The 19,155-nt window shown below is 35.7% G+C and overlaps 1 protein-coding gene across 1 annotated transcript in view; it reads left to right on the top strand.

The window, feature by feature from the left end:
• LRP1B (LDL receptor related protein 1B) overlaps positions 1-19,155 on the top strand; it is a 1,882,572-nt gene that overhangs the window by 1,402,748 nt on the left and 460,669 nt on the right. Inside the window, exons 36-37 of the mRNA XM_042948663.1 lie at positions 7,135-7,269; positions 7,846-7,975. Of these exons, the coding sequence (XP_042804597.1) occupies positions 7,135-7,269; positions 7,846-7,975 (265 nt within the window). The remainder of the gene's footprint in view (positions 1-7,134; positions 7,270-7,845; positions 7,976-19,155) is intronic.

Here is a 19,155-nt window from a genome sequence, read left to right as displayed (position 1 = left end):
GTTTATCTTACTGTTCTCCTATGCGTAATATTCTCTGTTAAATCACATGGCTCTGCCAATGATAAAATAGATGTGTGATTCCTTCCATCCTCGCTTCCTCCCTTCCTTTCTTCCTTCCTTCCTTCACCTATTTCTCTTTCATTTTCTTTACAGCTCCTTTTAATCCAGTATTAACAATTCTCAAACTCTTTCCATCTTCACATTTTTTGCCTAATCCCCATAGCACTTGCTCTTATTTGCAAAATAATAACAACAATTATAATAGGAGCCAGTAATGTTCACAGTCTTTTGGTGTTCTCAGAATTGAGGTTGGATGTAATTACTTCTAGCGAAGTTGTGATTGTATTTGTTATATTTACTTTACCTTTCAGAATTCCCTACAAAACGAAAGACTAAAGTCTGGTGATGTGTGATAAACACCCTAAATATAAATCTTTTACAAATATATTACAATATTTATAAAGATCCATCCAAAAGTCAGTCTCTTGACTGGCTTCACTGGAATTTTTACCTATCAGACCTACTCAACACTAGTGCAAGGGGGGAAAAATAGCCATTGAGGAAGAAGGTAAAATAATAAGCTTGCCTTTACTTTTTAATAACACATTCTAAAGTCATTCCTTACTTGAAGCCATTTGCCCCATATCTCCCAAAGTAAGCACTGTCAACCAAAGTAGATCAGCATGTTGGACCAGTTCCTAGAAAGCAGAGAATCTTGAGGATTTCTTGCCTCTTCTTCTGAACTAGGCGTTCTTCCTGGTTGAATCAGCCAGATGTAAAGGGATGGTGGAGCTCCACAATTACTGTAGAAAGTGGTATGCCAAAAGTATATTTTTGGTCCAGTTCAATGTATTTATTATTGCCTTGAATAAAGATGTAGAAAACCTACTGATCAAATTTGTGGGTATCACAAAAAGGAGTCATTGGATAACATGAGTTTTTAAAAATGTCAACTGGCAGGATCCCTGATCAAATGGAACAAGGTAGCATTTAATAGCATAAATGTAAAGGTCTGTGGTTGAAAAATTAAATGTGGCTTAATACCCTTTAGTAGCACATTCTTGGAAAAAACATATGCTTTATTCTTTTTAGCTCCAGACATGGAGCCAGTTAAAATGAGAAACGAAAAAATTACAGAGTAAAAAGGAAGATCTATAAAGCAGTTCAGATTGGACAGAACTTTGAGATACTGTATTCCCTTAAGTGCAACTGAAAAATTAAATCTTAACAGTAAAACATCACAGTTGAAAGAAACCCTAAAGTTTATCTAAATTTTACCTTCTTTTACTTATATCTGTATATCTCTCTCTTTCTATTTCTATATTGTATTCATATATGAGGAAACAGGCCAGGAGAGACAAAGTAACATCGTGAAAGTCTCACAGTTAATAGGAGAACAATGATAAATGCTAAGAACCCAACCCTAAACTCCCTACACTGTAGTCTGCTATCTTCCTACTGTGCTGGTAATTATTTCGTTAGGAGAGAGAAGGAGGGTAACCTTATACGTTATATTTTATCTGTTTCTTTTTGTGTGTGTGTGGGTATCGTGTTTTCTGAAATAGTGTATAAATTTACACGGGGAAACAGGACTTTGAATTTTCTAGGAAGGACTCAGCAGCCTGAGATAACATGGAGGCTAGTGTATTTACAATAGATTATCAATAAGTGTTTGTTAATTAATCCTAAAATACAGACAGCTAAGGGCGAAAGGATTTTAAGAGACGTGTGTTTCTTGTTTCCTATTTTCAGACAGGACCATGCACAATCTATTTCTGTAGATGGTTAGCTCTTCAGCTTAACTCAAAAAGTTTAACTTTTCTCCTTGTCAGTAGGCCTCTTCCTTGTTTTATAGACAAATATCATTTGTGGCTTTTTTTAAATTTATTTTTTAATTTATATCCAAGTTAGCATATAGTAGGATAATTATTTCAGGAGTAGATTCCAGTGATTCAAGGAATGATATGTATAACACCCAGGGCTCATCCCAACAAGTGTCTTCCTTAATGCCCCTTACCCATTTAGCCTATCACCCCTCCCACAGCCTCTCCAGCAACCCTCAGTTTGTTCTCTGTATTTAAGAGTCTCTTATGTTTTCTCCCCGTCTTTGTTTTCATATTATTTTTGTTTCCCTTCCCTTATATTCATCTGGTTTGTATCTTAAATTACTCATATGAGTGAAGTCATATGATATTTGTATTTTTCTGACTAATTTTGCTTAGCATAATACCCTCTAGTTCCATCCACGTAGTTGCAAATGGAAAGATTTCATTCTTTTTGATTGCAGAATAATACTCCATTGTGTATGTATATTGCATCTTCTTTATCCATTCATCTGTCAGTGGACATTTGGGCTCTTTCCATACTTTGGCTCTTGTAGATAGCGCTGCTATAAACATTGCAGTGCGTGTGCTCCTGTGAAACCGCACACCTGTGTCCCTTGGATAAATACCTAGTAGTGCAGTTGCTGGGTTGTAGGGTAGTCCTATTTTTAATTTTTTGAGGAACCTCTATACTATTTTCCAGAGTGGCTGCACCAGTTGCATTCCTGACCTTAAGTGGATTTTCTTCTAATTCTGACTGTAGTTACAATGCACAATAGCTGGCCTCTGATCTCTCTCTATGTAATCCTTGAAAATAGTTACTGAGTGTCCTATGTGTCTTATTGTATCTGTGGGGAGCTAATTATAATCGTTATTACCTTAAATTACAAGTTCAATTTTCCAATTTTGTAATTATTTTATACATTACCAATTATCATGTGTCTTAAGATAATTTATTTTTAATTCAACTCCAGAAGTGCATTCCATGATTACAAAGGCTGTCCATCATATTCCCCACCACACTCCTAAGTCTACAATATTATTTAGCATGTACCAAATATTTTTTAGGTATCTGTTGAATAAGTATAATTAAAGTTAAAAAAAATCTTATTTTGGAATAAGGGTCAGGGCAGTTATGAGAATCTTTTCTTCCCTTTCTATATTTATATGTATTTCTTTTTTGTGTCTTTATAGTGTTTTGTTAAATTTTATCATCTTTTAGTCTGATTTTATTCGTAATTAAAACATTCTTGACATAATTTATGTTTACTTTGCAGATATTTCCAGATATTTGAAAAAATATATTTTTTTTATTTTCTGTTTAATGTTTATTCTTGAGAGAGAGAGAGAGAGAGACAGAGAGAGACAGAGAGAGAGAGAATGAGCAGGTGAGGGGCAGAGAGAGAGGGAGACACAGAATCCAAAGCAGGCTCCAGGCTCTGAGCTGTCAGCACACAGCCCCATGCAGGGCTCAAACCCACAAACCAGGAGATCATGACCTGAGCCGAAGTTGCACACCTGAGCCAACTAGACACCCCTTGAAAATATATTCTTATATATTAGTGAACTTACTTAATTTAGGGTGTGTAGGAATGCAGTATGTATGTGGAAGAATTGATAAGGGATTGGATATGAATGATTGATTTAATTCTTCTGTCCTTTTGATCCTCTTTACTGTATCACCACATGATTGATTTGCTCACTGATCTCCCAAATGTACCTGATAGAAATAATACAGGGAAACTTCTCAGCTTCTCCCTGCTTTGATCAAGTGGACTTGACCATTCAGAGACAGCCTCAGCATTACAAATTAATCTACTATTCACAAAGTGAATATTTATGAAGTGTCTACTGCACATTGTGACTACATTGGTAAAAGTTGGGTCAGTTGCAACCCCTACCTATGAATTATCTCACAGTATGTTTCTAAGAAGAAATGTCAAGCCCCAATTTCAGCTCAATATGACCATAAAAGTATATGCAGGATGTAGTGGTATATGTGAGAAAGAGTGTTTCCTGGTTAAATGGAGTAGGATTTTGCAGGCCTGGCAGAGCTATTAGAGAGTAATACAAAAGTAAGGTTCAGGAGCACCTGGGTGGCTCAGTTGGTAAGCATCTGACTTTGGCTCAGGTCATGATCTCACATTTTGTGGGTTTGAGCCCCAAGTTGGGCTCTGTGCTGAAAGCTTAGAGCCTGCTTTGGATTCTGTGTCTCCTTCTCTCTCTGCCCGTCCCCTGCTCTTGATCTGTCTCTCTCTGTCTGTCAAAAATAAATAAACATTTAAAAAAATTAAGAAAAAGGTAAGATTCATATGCAGAATAGGGTATTTTTTCCTAATACTTGTGAAGATTGTTGTGAATGGATCTTGCAAAATTTCTTACCTGTTCTATGTATATGCTGCTCATGCTACACTATTGTGAATTGTTAGTCAATTTTTTTCATGTGCATACCTTCTCCTTATTGAGCATATAAAGTTTCTTCTGGTAATCGCTATGTCTTCCTTGTATCCCCTTCCAGACAGTCTTTGTATAGCTTATCACATTCATTCATTTGTTTGCCAGACATTTACTTTGGGCTTACTATATGTGTCAGGTACTACTCTAAGTGCTAGGGATAAAGCAGTAAACAAAATAAAGCCCCAACCCTCACAAAGATTACATTTCTGTGAGATAAGACAGACACTAAAGAAACAAACCAATATATAATGGGTTTGACAGTAATAAATGCTAAGGACAAAAATAGGTTTGGTAAGGGGCGTAGAACATGCCCAGAAAATAATGTTTTATAGAGTAGTCAGGGAAAGTTTCAGTAAGAAGGGCTAAGCTAAGACAGGGCTGTGCAGATATCTGAGGAAAGTGCTTCCAAACAAAAAGAGTAATATAAAGAATCTTAGACTGATAGTATTTGGTTTATGTTAGGAAGAGGAAGATCTGTGTTACCAGAGATGATGAGCGAGGGGGAGAGTGGAAGGATGTCAGGTGAGAGAGGGTTGAAGGGTGTGTGTAGATGATGAAAGTCATGGGAGGGAAATTTAATTTTACCTTTGATGAGATGGCAAATGATTAGAGAGTTTGAGTGGAAGGGAGAGAAATGATCTTGTTTACCTTTTCAAAGGGTAACAATGGCCCCTAAGTAGAGAAAGGACTGGGGAGGAAAGGGGAGTACTGAGGCAAAAGTGAAGCAGGGCAATAAGTTAGGAAGCTATTTGCAATACAGTTGACCTTGGACAATAATGGGGTTGACCCCTGCACAGTTGAAAATCTGCATATAACTTTTGACTCCCTCAGAACTTAACTACTAATAGCCTAATGTTGACTAGAAACCTTACCAATAACAAATAATTAACACATACTTTTAACACATATTTCGTATGTATGTTCAATGTATTATATACTATATTCTTACAAGAAAGGAAGCTAGAAAAAGAAAAGGTTATTAAGAAAAATGTAAGAGAAATACATTTACAGTACAGAAAGTACTGAATTTATTGATTCTGTGAGTTTATATCATCTGTTTACAAGATAAATTGTGTGTCAGTGCCTATATCAATATTGTTCAATGTATTTATTGAAAGAAATCCACATATAAGTAGACCCACACAGTTCAAACTCAAGTTGTTCAAGAGTCAACTGTACTTTAGGCAAGAGTTAATAATAGTTTGCATTACATTATAAGCAGTGGAGTGTATGAGAGGTGGTTGTATGATGGATATGATTTGAAAGAAGAATAAAAAGGGCAAAACTAATTGGTAATAGATTGAACATGAGAATATTGGGGTGATGGATTAGATGTGAAGTTTGAGAAAAAGTAATCAAGGATAATATGAGGTTTTTAGCCCAAGAAACAAAGGATGGAGATGCCATCTATCATACTGTTGTGACATGTGGAGTTGCTTTGTGGAAGATTATAAGACAAGGGTGTTTCCAGTAGAAATCAGGAATTTGTCCTTTGTATACCAGGATTTCCTTGTCTAGCTACAAGTGGAGATACAAAGTGGGCAGTTAGATATGTGGGTCTAACATTTGTGGAAGAGATCTCGATTAGGTATAATGCTTAGTGTTCATGCAAAAATAATGCTTATTGTTGTCGATTGATTCACTCTTTCAAAATGAAATCATGTTAAGTAATACTTTTACAAAATTGGAAAAATCAAACAAATTTTTGCTTTCCAGATATATATTTGAAAATGTTACCTGCTCTGCTTCAAACAATTACATATTTGACTTAACCATTCTTGAGAACAAGGGGGTTTTGGAATCTTTTTTCAATTAGGCGAAGAGTTTAGACTGTATTTTAATAGAAATGGAATCTCAAAACTTACTGATAAATAGCTTTATTATACTAATTGCTTTTTCTTTATTTCCATAGTCTGTCACTGTGCCAGAGGGAAATTATATTGGTCTTAAAGGATTTGTTCTTCAAATGGCCACGTAGGTCACAACACGAAAACTTACTTAGTTGGTGGCAAATTTATTATTTAATGATTTGTCCCCAGTGTCTTTCTGGTGGCTATATTTAAAATCATTGGTCTATAATTGCTACCCTTTATGCATATGCATGCACATATAATATATTTCATTTATAATCTTTAGACACATTTTTCATTCAAATATTCAAAAAGCACTGTTATTTAAAGACTCTATGATAGGATAGAGCCATTTTTCAAGTATGCTTAAGCCCATTTGTCCAATGAGAGTTTGAAAAATAATGTAAGGGGTTTGCAGTTGACATTTGGGAAACTAGCTCCTCAGAAGGAATAATTGGATGCTAGGGCATTTTTAAGGCTTTATACATTTTGAATGACCTTATACTTAAAACACTCTTGATGCAGTTGAAATGCCCTTATGTTTCTTTTCCATTCTCTCTCTACTTTGAGACTTTGTTGATTGTCTCCAATAGTATTCTTTTTTATATTTAGAGGACTCAGACACAGGTATGGGTGTGAAGACAAAAACTGTCGTCCAAAATAGCATGGTTTGATATCAAGATTGCGAAATAATGTGGGATAAGTATTTATTGAGTTAAAATGAGTAGGAAAATGAAGAAAAAATAATAAAGGATGTGATAGGTCATTTCCATATATATTTCAAAAGTACTTTAAAAATTCATTTGACTAGGTCCTTTCATGTTGTTTTAATATATTTATTACTATTTGTTTTAATAAATTGTCCTGAAAACTATTTATACACGTAGTACACCCAAAATACTAATGCAATGTGATCCTAATACATATATCAATATATCGATACCTTTTATAGTGTATGTGTATGTTTTTTGTTTTTGTTTTTTTTCTTTCTGTCTTATCCATAGAAAATGATACCATCTACTGGACAGACATGGGCTTCAATAAAATTAGCCGAGCTAAAAGAGATCAGACTTGGAAAGAAGATATCATTACCAATGGCTTGGGAAGAGTGGAGGGGATAGCTATTGACTGGATTGCTGGTATAATCCATGGCTTTTTCTGTTTTCATTTCACACCTATTTTGTTAGGGTCTCAATCTCCTTCATAAAAATTCTGTTTCCAACTCATAACAATTTTTTTTTGTACTTCTAGCCACAGGGATAAATAGTCTCTTTTGCTCTTGGCTTCATTCTTTCTAATGCTTTTGAGTCTTTGGACAAGTGTTTTTATGCAGAAGTAGATTATGTAGTGGTAACTTTGCCCAAATCTCCTGAGAACTGTGAGGCAGGTAAACAAAAGTGTCAGAAGTTCTCTTTTGCCTGCAGTCAGTAGAAAGTTAAAATAGATCCCTTCTTTAGGTGAGAAGTTTCAACTTATTTGTAACACATACATGTTTCATTATATGGTTTAAACTACAGATGTGTGAGATTAGAAAGTATTTGCATATTCGTTCATTTACAGCTTTCTGCTTAGGAAATGCACACATAAAAATAAATATAGGAAGTAAATGATTTCTTGATAGTTATGTGAATGCTCAGAAAGTTAATTTTAGCCCTAACTAATAAATCATTTTCTTTCTCACAACTATATTATAAACACATCTGTATTTCTCCTAGGTAACATATATTGGACAGACCATGGTTTCAACTTAATTGAAGTTGCAAGACTCAATGGTTCTTTCCGTTATGTAATTATTTCCCAAGGCCTGGATCAACCAAGATCTATAGCTGTGCACCCAGAGAAAGGGTAATTTTAAGCTTTATGTGTATCTTGAGTTTTAAGTGAGTTTTTGTAAGTTTCATTTAAAAAATCCAGATGTCCGTATTAATATTTATTTTTAGTTATAATGTTGGAAACAAAACTCAGTATCTTACCTAACCACAAGAAAAAGTTTATTTTCACTCTGTGGTATATATTTTAGTACATATTTGATGGGGTCATATTTATTATTAATTTCTTTAATGTATGTGTAAATCCAAGTAAGTATACTAATATATTTCTAGATTCTCAATTTAAAGTTCTGCCCTATGACTGTTTACAAAACAGGTACTCTATTATTTGCTGAATGAATGATAGCCAACTTCATTCTTCAATATTCTAAAGCTTCGGTTTCCATTTACAAGTCTGTGATTACCATGCAACATGTTCATTCTAAACATTGTATTTTTTTTTCCCCCTGGAGTTCCAGATAAATATGTCTACCTGCCTTTTTGACATCTCTGTTTTTCCATTTGGTTGTTTCATAGGCACTCAAATTGTGCATATCTAAAATGGAAGTGAATTCAATCTGCCATCAAATTCTGTTAATATTTTTTTTCTAAACATTATCAATCTACCACTTTCCATCTTTGCTACTTCCACTCTAATTAAATCTGTTCTTATCTTACACATATACCACTGCAGTGACTTCACAATTGATCTCCTAACATTAAAGGCAGAGTGACATTTTTTTTCTTTTTGCTTTTTTTTTTCTTTTAATATAAAGCTTGCATAAATCCTTTCAAGGGATTCCCATTGACTTTTGTGAAAAGTCCATAATTTCTGTTGTGATCCTTCTTCATCAGGTCTTATGTAAATATTCAGTCGCAAACTCCTGCTACTGCCTCTTTGGTATCACAGTCAATTTCTGGACTTCATAGTTTTAAAAATATGTTCACATATTTCCTATTATCTTCTACTCCTAGTCTTTGAATAATCTCTTTACTTTATTGGCAATGTTTTCTTTCCTACTTTGCTAAATTTTATTTGTTTTTCCCTGGCTTTGTAAATAGATCAGATCATTCTGTTCTGTGACACCAAAGTACCTAGTACTTTCATTTTTTGTAAATTCTGCGCATTAATATTTGCTTATTTGCTTATATTTATTTGCTTAGTAGCTCTATTTTTTCACTGGACTGGGTAATGTCTCTATTCTTTACTGTGCTATGAGGAGAATAGTTATGTGTGTTTGCTTTATTTCTCTATCCCCAGGGCTTAGTATACTGGCTGGTAAAGAATAAGTTGCTGACTGATAACTGCTTTTCTCTTAAGCAATAATATAGAAGTAGTCCTATTATAAAACTATATAACTTCACACCACAGTGTTTCTTTCACTGCTAGTATGATTTGACTTAGGGGTTTTTTGTTTCTTTGTTTTTAAAGAGTGGATATTTTTAAGTTAATACAACTCCTCTTACTTTTGGAGGGGTGAAAAAGTGGACTATGGTGTATTAGATACACAGCGTTATCTAAACACTGATTTAGAATGGAGTCTATATATGTAAAATATCAGTTCAACTCTCATGAAAGTCTAAAAGCTTTTATTTGTTATAGGTTGTATGTAGTTTTTCCAATATCATCATTTGCTTTATTTTCTTCACAGATGCTATAAAAATAAGTCATGGCATTAGTATGATAAAAAAAAAAGACAAAGAAGGTTAATATAAGAGAGGGAAATAACACCAACAGTTTGTCACACTTCAAGTAAAAATTACCATATATAAATTGAAAAAGCTGCATTGGTTAAGAATTGCTCTTGAATGCAAAACGTTAGAGTGAAAGTCTATGGGGATTTCTCTTTCTACCTTTTTCAGTTGCCATCTTCACTAGGTTATATTTTGTCTTATACTTGATGTTATGGTCCCGTGTTATAACATGCTTGATAAATCTTCAGGGAGTATGTCTTAAGGAGGAGGGAGAAAAGATAAAACACTTTTTCCTTGCTAGATCTTCTGGTTTTATTTGGGAAAAGTTTTCATGTCAGTTCCTTTGTTTTCCCTTAACCAGAAATGGGTTACATGCCCATCCTTAGACCAGTCAATACCCAAAGGGAAGAGATTATTTTGACATATTTAGACAAGTTATATTTCATAAACTGAGCTGGCGTAAGTTCCCAGACCAAACAGGATATACTGCATATCTAAACAAACTCAGTTTCTAATACTAGGGCAGATCTCAAGGAGAGGTGGATTTCCAGAGACAATATGGGGAAGTAGGAAACCAGTTCTCTTGATTGTTCTATTTTGTAGTCATTCCAACATGCTCTCCTTTGTTAGTTCTTTTGCTCTTTGACACCTTAATGCTGGAGTTCCCCACATCTCAGTCTTTGGTGTTTTTCTCTTCTGTGGTGGTCTCATCCCCCCTAAATGTTAAAGATTTTAAAATGTTTATAGCCATACCTCACTCTAAACTCTAGATTTTTATGTTTTTATATATTGCTTATTCAACATTTTTTGTCAACGTTTTTTATTTATTTTTGGGACAGAGAGAGACAGAGCATGAACGGGGGAGGGGCAGAGAGAGAGGGAGACACAGAATCGGAAACAGGCTCCAGGCTCCGAGCCATCAGCCCAGAGCCTGACGCGGGGCTCGAACTCACGGACCGCGAGATCGTGACCTGGCTGAAGTCGGACGCTTAACCGACTGCGCCACCCAGGCACCTCAACATTTTCAATTAGAGGGCTGTGGCCGATTTTATTTTCCAAGATGATTACAATAATATCTGGCATTCCACATGCTCCTCTTAAAATGTGACATTGACTCTTGCAAACAGAAAAGGGGAACACATCTTTTCCATATGCTGGAATTTGGGTGGGCCTATGACTATTATGGAAGTGATACGTTGTAAAATCTGAGGCTACATCATAAAAGAAGATAAAACTTCCACATAGTTCTCTTGGGAAGCTCTTAGAGGCCAGCCACTCTGCTGTGAGCAAGCCAAGCAACCCCTTGGAGAGGCCAGTGTAGTTCCCACCAATAACTCTAGCTAAGGTCCGAGCTGACAGCCAGCACCAACTGCTGGACATGTTGAGTGAGTGAACCTAAATGATCCCAGTCCCTAGCTCTTAGGTCACCTCAGCCTTGGTGTCACCACCCATCAGTGTGAATAAGGGGTGAGTTATTCCTGCTGAGCTCTGATCAAGTTGCAAATGCAGAAGTAATTAAATTGTTATTGTTTTAAGCTTTTAAATTTATAAGGGTTTACTAACTAAAAGATGATCTACCAGAAATCTTATCCTTAAAAGGCTCAAAACTAAACTGAATCTTTCTCTACAATTGTGAGTTCTACATTAGTTAATGCCAATTCTATTATTTTGGTTGCTTAGGTCAAAACACTTGGTATGATCTTTGGTGTCTCTCTCATATGCCCTGTATCCAATATACCAGGAATTCTATTGCCTTTGGCTTCTAAATGCATTCATATTTTATATAGTTCTCATAATTTCCATTGTCACACTATAACCTGAGCCATTGTCACCTTTGCCAACATTTCTCGATCGTGGTTTACCATCTTATTCCCTTGTACTCCTACAGTCTGTTCTTCATGTAGTAGCTGAATTCTCCTTCTGGAATGTAAATAGATGTCACATCTATTAAAAGCTGACAACAAACCTAGAGTGTTATTATTTCCTCCACTGAACAGATAAGGAAACTGAGTCACCTATTTTAAATACTATTCTGTTATCAAGCTGATATGTGGGAGTTAGGTTTTTCTAATCTCCAAAAATTATGCTACATTGTATGGATATGCATTTGTGTGTGCTACATGTTACACATATACATTTATAGTGGTAGGCATTACAGAAATTAATAACCAAAAATATCAAACATATAAAAAAGCAGTTCAAACAGTTTCAGGATAAAATTGTATTGAAAATTTAAAGGTTAGAACTATAAGTGAAAGAGTAAACAATAATAGAAAATGCTGGAAAAAAAATTAGGAAAGGAGGCTTACAAAATAATTTTGAGCTGGATCTGACTTCTGCTGTTGAGTCTGTTGCCTACCACCGCGTGCCCATGGACAAAGGCCATTGCATATTAAGACTAGGAAGGGAGGGTGTGATCTTGTTTAATTCCAAGAATAAGACAACGTGACTCAATTGATCGTGTCCACAGCACCCTCATAAACTTGAAAATAAAAATGTACTCTATTAAAGTATTTTAAAAATATATTTTTAAGTTCTAATTTATAATCAAACAATGAATCATTATAGCCTCTATAGAGAAAACTTGATCATTTGCTATATTGCGAAGAATTATTCTAATGGCAAGAAAAAATATAATTTGAGTGTTATGAAATCCCATAGATACATAGGAAATGAGTTGGTTTCTAATAAAGAATTTCTTCCCTTTGTATTTGTAATAAGCCCAACACTTCATTTGTATGATAGCGAGTTCCTTGTGCCTGGCCTATTATATATTCATGCAGTTCAGTTTACCAGGCCTCTTGCTGCTGCTACTTGCCAATCTGCTACTTGAAACCTAGTATATGCCCTCAAGTTGTTATTCTAGGTCTTCTTTTCCTTAAGTATATTTTTATATCTCCATAGCCATCTTAGCATATAAATATACCTACTTCTCTCTAGGGTGATTGAGATCATCACACAAAGGAACCCACATATACTCTACTTTCTGTCAGTTTATTAAACACACACACACACACACACACACACACACACACACACACACACATTTACCGAGTGCAGCACACGCTGTGTGCGAGGTCATGTCAGTGCATCTCCATCACATCTTCAGCCTTCAATTCAGTACATTTTGACAAAATAGGGTTGCTTACTATGTGAAAGACGCTGGTGGGTGCCGTGAAGTATGATAGTATAATTAAGAGGCTGCTTCTGTTCACAACTGAGTTTTCTGTTTAAACTTACAGTCTAAACAAATACAAAATTTCGGTTACAATAATAGTCTCATATTGTAAAGTGAGAGTCATTTTCAGGCATAAAAAGACTAGATCAATGTGACTCAAGCCTAAATATTGTATATAAATCTCATGTTGACATAACTTCCATGAGACCATTTTAAAGTTACATTGAATTTTAAGAAAAAAGAGATCACGTATAATGAGAGTAAGTAATCCAAGTGAGGGTAGTAGATGACTTGAAGGAGAGAGGCTTCTTTTTTTTTTTTTTTTTTTAACTTTTTTTAATGTTTATTTACTTTTGAGAGAGACAGAGACAGAATGCAAGTGGGTTAGGGGCAGAGAGAGAGGGAGACACAGAGTCAGAAGCAGGCTCCAGGCTCTGAGCTGTCAGCACAGAGCCCGATGCGGGGCTCGAACCCACGAGCTGTGAGATCGTGACCTGAGCCAAAGTTGGTCACTCTACCGACTGAGCCACCCAGGCACCCCAAGGAGAGAGGTTTCTGAGATGGGCTGAGATTATATTATATGAAGAAATAGAATAATCAAAGAATTGGTAGTGGCAAAGCAAAGGCCATTGGCAAGAGTATAGCTACATAGGGAAGAGTCATGATGCAGCTGGGATAAATTGGGGCCGTAAAATCGGCAACAGAATTCCCCACATATTAAGGGAATTACCATGAAGACATTTTTTTTCCAGTTTACCAAGTGGAATCTAAAATAGTCCTAGACCCTCTGTCCTAAGCCTTTTCCCTGATCCCAAACAAGTCACATAAGCAATGATCAGAAGTGGGATGAGTTTATTGAAGTTGTAGCATTCTTTGAACTGGGGAATTCTTTTTTTTTTTTTTTTTTTTAATTTTTTTTTTCAACGTTTATTTTATTTTTTGGGACAGAGAGAGACAGAGCATGAACGGGGGAGGGACAGAGAGAGAGGGAGACACAGAATCGGAAACAGGCTCCAGGCTCTGAGCCATCAGCCCAGAGCCTGACGCGGGGCTCGAACTCACGGACCGTGAGATCGTGACCTGGCTGAAGTCGGAAGCTTAACCGACTGCGCCACCCAGGCGCCCCGGAACTGGGGAATTCTTAGAAATAGTTACCATCTGAGACAGATTGTTATGGGGGAGGGGTTTTTTTTCTGCACCCTCAATCCAAGTAATTGAGAAAGCTGGAGGCAAATATATAAAGGGGAGACTAAAAGAAAGAGAAAAGAGAAGCAAATGGAAAGAAAAGAAAAAAATAAGTCACTTTCTCACTGCAAGTCTTCAGCCCAGCAGGAGTCCAATCAAAGTTGTTGAGAGGGAAGAAAACTTTAAAATACATATGAAATAAAAGATTGGATTCAGAAAGATCCCATCTTTTGTACCAGAAAAAAAAAAAAAAATCTTAACAATATTATTTTGTTCTTTTAACTAAAATAGTCTTGGAAGTCCTGGATTCTTCCTGAGATAGCATATTCTGGAGAAGAGATTTTCAGTAGAGCATAAATGGAATCAGGAGTTGCATAAATATAAAGTTACTTTGTTTTATTTCAACAGTTTAGACTCTGCAATAAACCATGGTGATGGGTGAAATTACCCAAGAAAGAGTACAGAAAAAAAAAAGTCTAAAGACAAAAAAAAAAAAAAAAGAGAGAGAGAGAGAGAGAATGTTTATTGTTAGGGGATGAAGTGATTAAAAGAGTGGAAAAGAAAGCGAGCAATAAGGCAAAAGAGGGAAAAATAACCATTTCGAGTCCTCAGAAAATTACTGTCTCATGAAAGTCAAGGGAAGACCACTCCAGGAAGAACAGTGTGCCAGCGGTAAAGAATTTAGGAGGGATTAAAGCAGAGAACAGAATGTGCAATCGATGATGGAGATGATATTATTAATTTTTATCAATTTCCAGAAATTGCTAAAGACAGAAGCCAAATATAAAGAACGAGTAAGTGACAGATAATTAGAAAGTAGAGCTAGCATATTTAGTCTCCAATGACAGAAACTTGGGCAATGAAGGGAAAGTAGGAAAAACAGAAATGTTGAGAAGACAGTAGAGTATAGAGGAAGTTTTCTTTAGGATAGGAGTGAGGGGGTACTCTACAAGTTCATAGGCAGAAGGGAAGAAACTGATAGGAAGGCAAGTTCCAGAGAGTGTAGTTGGAACTTAGACAAGGAAGAAACAATAGGGTGGAACAAGAAGAATAGGGGACCAGAAAGCAGATGGACAAAATTTACATCTTACATCAGGTATTCAAGAAACAGATCCTGGAATGAGAATTCAGTTCAGGAAGTAAGAGAGAAGCAGAGTAGGAAAGGGGAAGAGACAAACAAAGATTCAACTGTGAGCAAAAGTCTGGGTCTCAGCCTGATAACTTGTGGATCTCTGGAGTATAAGATTTACTTCAAAGCAAGGGAATTTTGCTTTCAAACTCCCACCCAAGCATTGGAAAGGGGCAACCCTTGGGAGACATACACTCCCAAGATTTCTGACTCTCAGCACTACTTGTGAAAGAAGAGTTGTGGCTTAAGAGGACAGGTCCTCTTAAGAAAAGTGCCTGTAAGAACTGTAAGAGGCAAAGGACACAGAAACCGGGCACTGGAGTGCATAGAACTAGGAAACAAGATCTGAGAGTGTCTAGGCAGAGTACCAAGTGTATACTACAGTTGGGAACCACAGGTTAGATGTTTCCTACCTTTGAGATCTTTTGAAATATCTTAATCTCAAATACCTATGTCCTTTTTGGTTACTGAAAGGATGAGATGAGGTAAATTTAAGCGGGAACATTGAATTAGGAGAATTTCTCTCCCCCTTCTAGTTTTGGAGATGGAATGAAAAGATAGGATATGGCAGTAGAATATATTTTAGCAATTAAATTACTGAAATTGAAGAAAGTCATAAATGATAGTGTGAGTAAGGTTAGCAGCTTTAAATGAATAGGTAAGTTTTGCTGAAACTTGTGCTGAATAGAATATGAACAAAAAGATTTAAAGCAACATGAGTTTAGCTGGGATGGATTCCTAGAATCTAATCAGCATGTTTCTATGACCTTGAATAATAACATTCAGCAGTTTAGAAGTAGCGAGGGGAAAAAAAAGGAAAAAAAAATGAGTCAAAAAGGGAGCGTGAGATGACAGACTCAAAGTTGAATTGTAATGGAATAACCTTTGGTTGCCAGTCAGGAGCTGAGGTCTAGAAGTTAGTGATGCAATCAAGGAAACCAAAAGCAGCAGATTAAGGTCAGAGTAAGGAGTTAGGACATTAATGACCAAGACAACTCAACAAATTAAAAGATGATTTTAGAATTGGTAAAATTGGAAATCGAGCTGTCTCATGTGTTACTTAAAATTAGTTCATGGCCTTGCTTATGTAAGGCAGAGGCAAAGGAGAGGTGGAAGTCCTTGGAACAGATGAGGTGACCCATGAACTGAGATGTTCACAAGGTCACCAACATGAGTCGTAAAGTCCCTAAGAATGTCAGCAGTGGGGGGAGAAGATGGCAGAGTTTTCAGTGAGTAGTAAAACAATTAAATAAATTTGGTAGTTAATTGTGATAGTGATTATGTGGTGGTACAAAAAATAGGATGTGTGAATTCATGCTGTAAATGTTTTGAAATAAGTGAGTATAACCTCAGAGAAAGTTGTCTTTCTTACTGAAATCTTCTTCACTTTAATGGCATTTATTTCCTCTGGTATCTCATGCAGTAACTCTTCTAGTCTATCATCTTTAACTAGTCCTTTTATTCTATCATCTTTAACTAGTCCTTTCAATGAAACCTTTCCCATTTCTTCCAAATAGCATCAGATCTCTGCTATTTGACTCCCCCACTGCCCCGCAAAAAAAAGAAAAAACAAAAACAAAAAACACGTCAACTTATTTTTCTCTGCATGTTTACTTCTTAACTTAGAATAAAGAAGTTCTCTTCTTTCCAGAATTGTTAAAATTTATCCATAGCCAAATTCAGATTTTTTCCAGATTTCACACCATTTGCCTTCTCTTTGATATATTTCTCCATTGATTATCCACTCAAGACTTTATTTTATCTGTTACTTTCTCTAAATCTGAGTTTTCTTGCTGTATCTAACCTATTCCATATACGTCCTTTGCATATCTCTCTCCTTATATGTCTTTGTATGCCATTCTCTCTCTTGCTATATTTACCCTTTACCATGTATTGTCATGTTTTGTTTTTACTTTAATTACTGCATTACATCCAAAATCTCATCTTCATCCCTTCACTTATGTTTCCATTTTCCTTTAGAAAATCTTTATTTGATGGGGCGCCTGGGTGGCTCAGTCGGTTAAGCGTCCGACTTCGGCTCAGGTCACGATCTCGCGGTCCGTGAGTTCGAGCCCCGCGTCGGGCTCTGGGTTGATGGCTCAGAGCCTGGAGCCTGTTTCCGATTCTGTGTCTCCCTCTCTCTCTGCCCCTCCCCCGTTCATGCTCTGTCTCTCTCTGTCTCAAAAATAAATAAACGTTAAAAAAATTTAAAAAAAAAAGAAAATCTTTATTTGAATGTCCACTGTTAGAGAAATTTACATATCCTCCTACCTCTGGTCTAGTGCCTTCGTTTTCTAACTATGGCATGTCTTTTTGCTCTGACAAGATTTGAAATTTACTTTAGACTTTCTGTAGTTTTTCATCACCTATTTCTTTCTTTTTTTTTTAACTTTTTTAGTGTTTGTTTATTTTTGAGAGACAGAGATACAGAGCACAAGTGGGGGAGGGGCAGAGAGAGAGAGAGAGAGGGGAGACACAGAATCCAAAACAGGCTCCAGGCTCCAAGCTGTCAGTACAAAGCCTGATGCAGGGCTCAAACCCATGAACCCTGAGATCATGACCTGAGCCGAAATCGGACCCTCAACTGACTGAGCCACCCAGGGTCCCCTTTCATCACCTATTTCTATCTGTCACTAACTTCTGTCATATCTTCTCTCCAGATGTCTCTTAGATTTTCCATATCTTTCTCTTGCAACTTTGAGCTCAGCACTGATTCGGCTGGAGGAGGTCATTAAATATTTTTGGATTTCCTAATTTTGAGCCCCCAGAACAAGATTTACATTTTATTTCACAAAACAAGAAATCTTTGACATATGTGGCATTCATTTAAATATTATTTACCTCCATACCTTCACTTCTACTTAAAAACATTTCTTAACTGTTAATTAAGTCACATGGATAGATATTTGTCAGGATTTATAAGAATTGATACAACTTTTAAATAAACATTTTCGGGAAATGTTTATTATACTTGGAAATATTAGTTTCTCCCTATACATTATCCATATTTTACTGACTTGAGTTCAGAAAAGAAAAAAGGCTTAAAAGTGACAGTCCATGTAAAAGTTATCCAAACATTGGTTTCTAGGTAATATTACATAGACATTTAAGTGTCAAAATTTTATCATATGAATAAAGTACAGCATTTTTATATTCTGTTTGTAGTTAAAGCATGGTAGGTGGTATTACCAGGGGAAAAGGTAACCATAATGGAGTAAATTAGCTGAATCCAAGATATAACTGTGCCTTGAAAAGTGGGTATGAAGCCTGTTTTGAACAATGGAGACTTGAAGTTTTTTTTTAAATGTTGCCAAATACAAAGTAGAAAGCATGTATGAATTTACTTCAGCTTGAAAAATTAGTTTCTACCTTCTATTGATTTTTTGGTAAGGCATCACTTCCATTTAAAAAATTGAAATATAATATATATTTTTTTGTGTGAAAAACACTTTCTACAGTAGAAGCCACAGTCACCATATGATACCAAAAAAGTTGATTAACTTCTTGTAGTATATTATATCTAAGTGAAACACAAATACTCTGATTTTGTTTTCTTTAGACACCATAGCTTAACAATAGTTTAACATCTGTTGAGATAGCAAGTGTATTGCATACTTTAACACCATATCTCAGAGTATGCTTTTATCTTAAGGCAAGATGACACATATAAAAATGAAGTAGAATTAAGTTTCATTTGCAATTGAAATACTGGTGCAACCAGGGTGTTAGTATATAAGATTAAGATACAATGATGGTCAAATAACTGGGAAACAGTTATACCCCAAATTATAGCCAGCTTTCTCTACAGGTATATAAGAGAGGCATATAGACAAATTACAATGACAAATGAAAGAAAAGTGTCACAGTATTTTTTACTAGGAATTTTCTCAAATATTATGCAAACACCCTTGTTTCAAACTTAGGTTTTGCTCACCTAATCTTTTACCATATGCTTTATCTTTATTCCTTAACATCTAAACATGAATCTTGGATCTTATTCCCCTTGCTAAAAGGAGGGAAGAAGGACTGG

The sequence above is a fragment of the Panthera leo genome, chromosome C1, assembly GCF_018350215.1.
Source record: "Panthera leo isolate Ple1 chromosome C1, P.leo_Ple1_pat1.1, whole genome shotgun sequence".
Lineage (NCBI taxonomy): Eukaryota > Metazoa > Chordata > Mammalia > Carnivora > Felidae > Panthera > Panthera leo.
The sequence above is the reverse complement of the archived record's forward strand: the minus strand, read 5'-3'. Positions and strand labels throughout refer to the sequence as shown.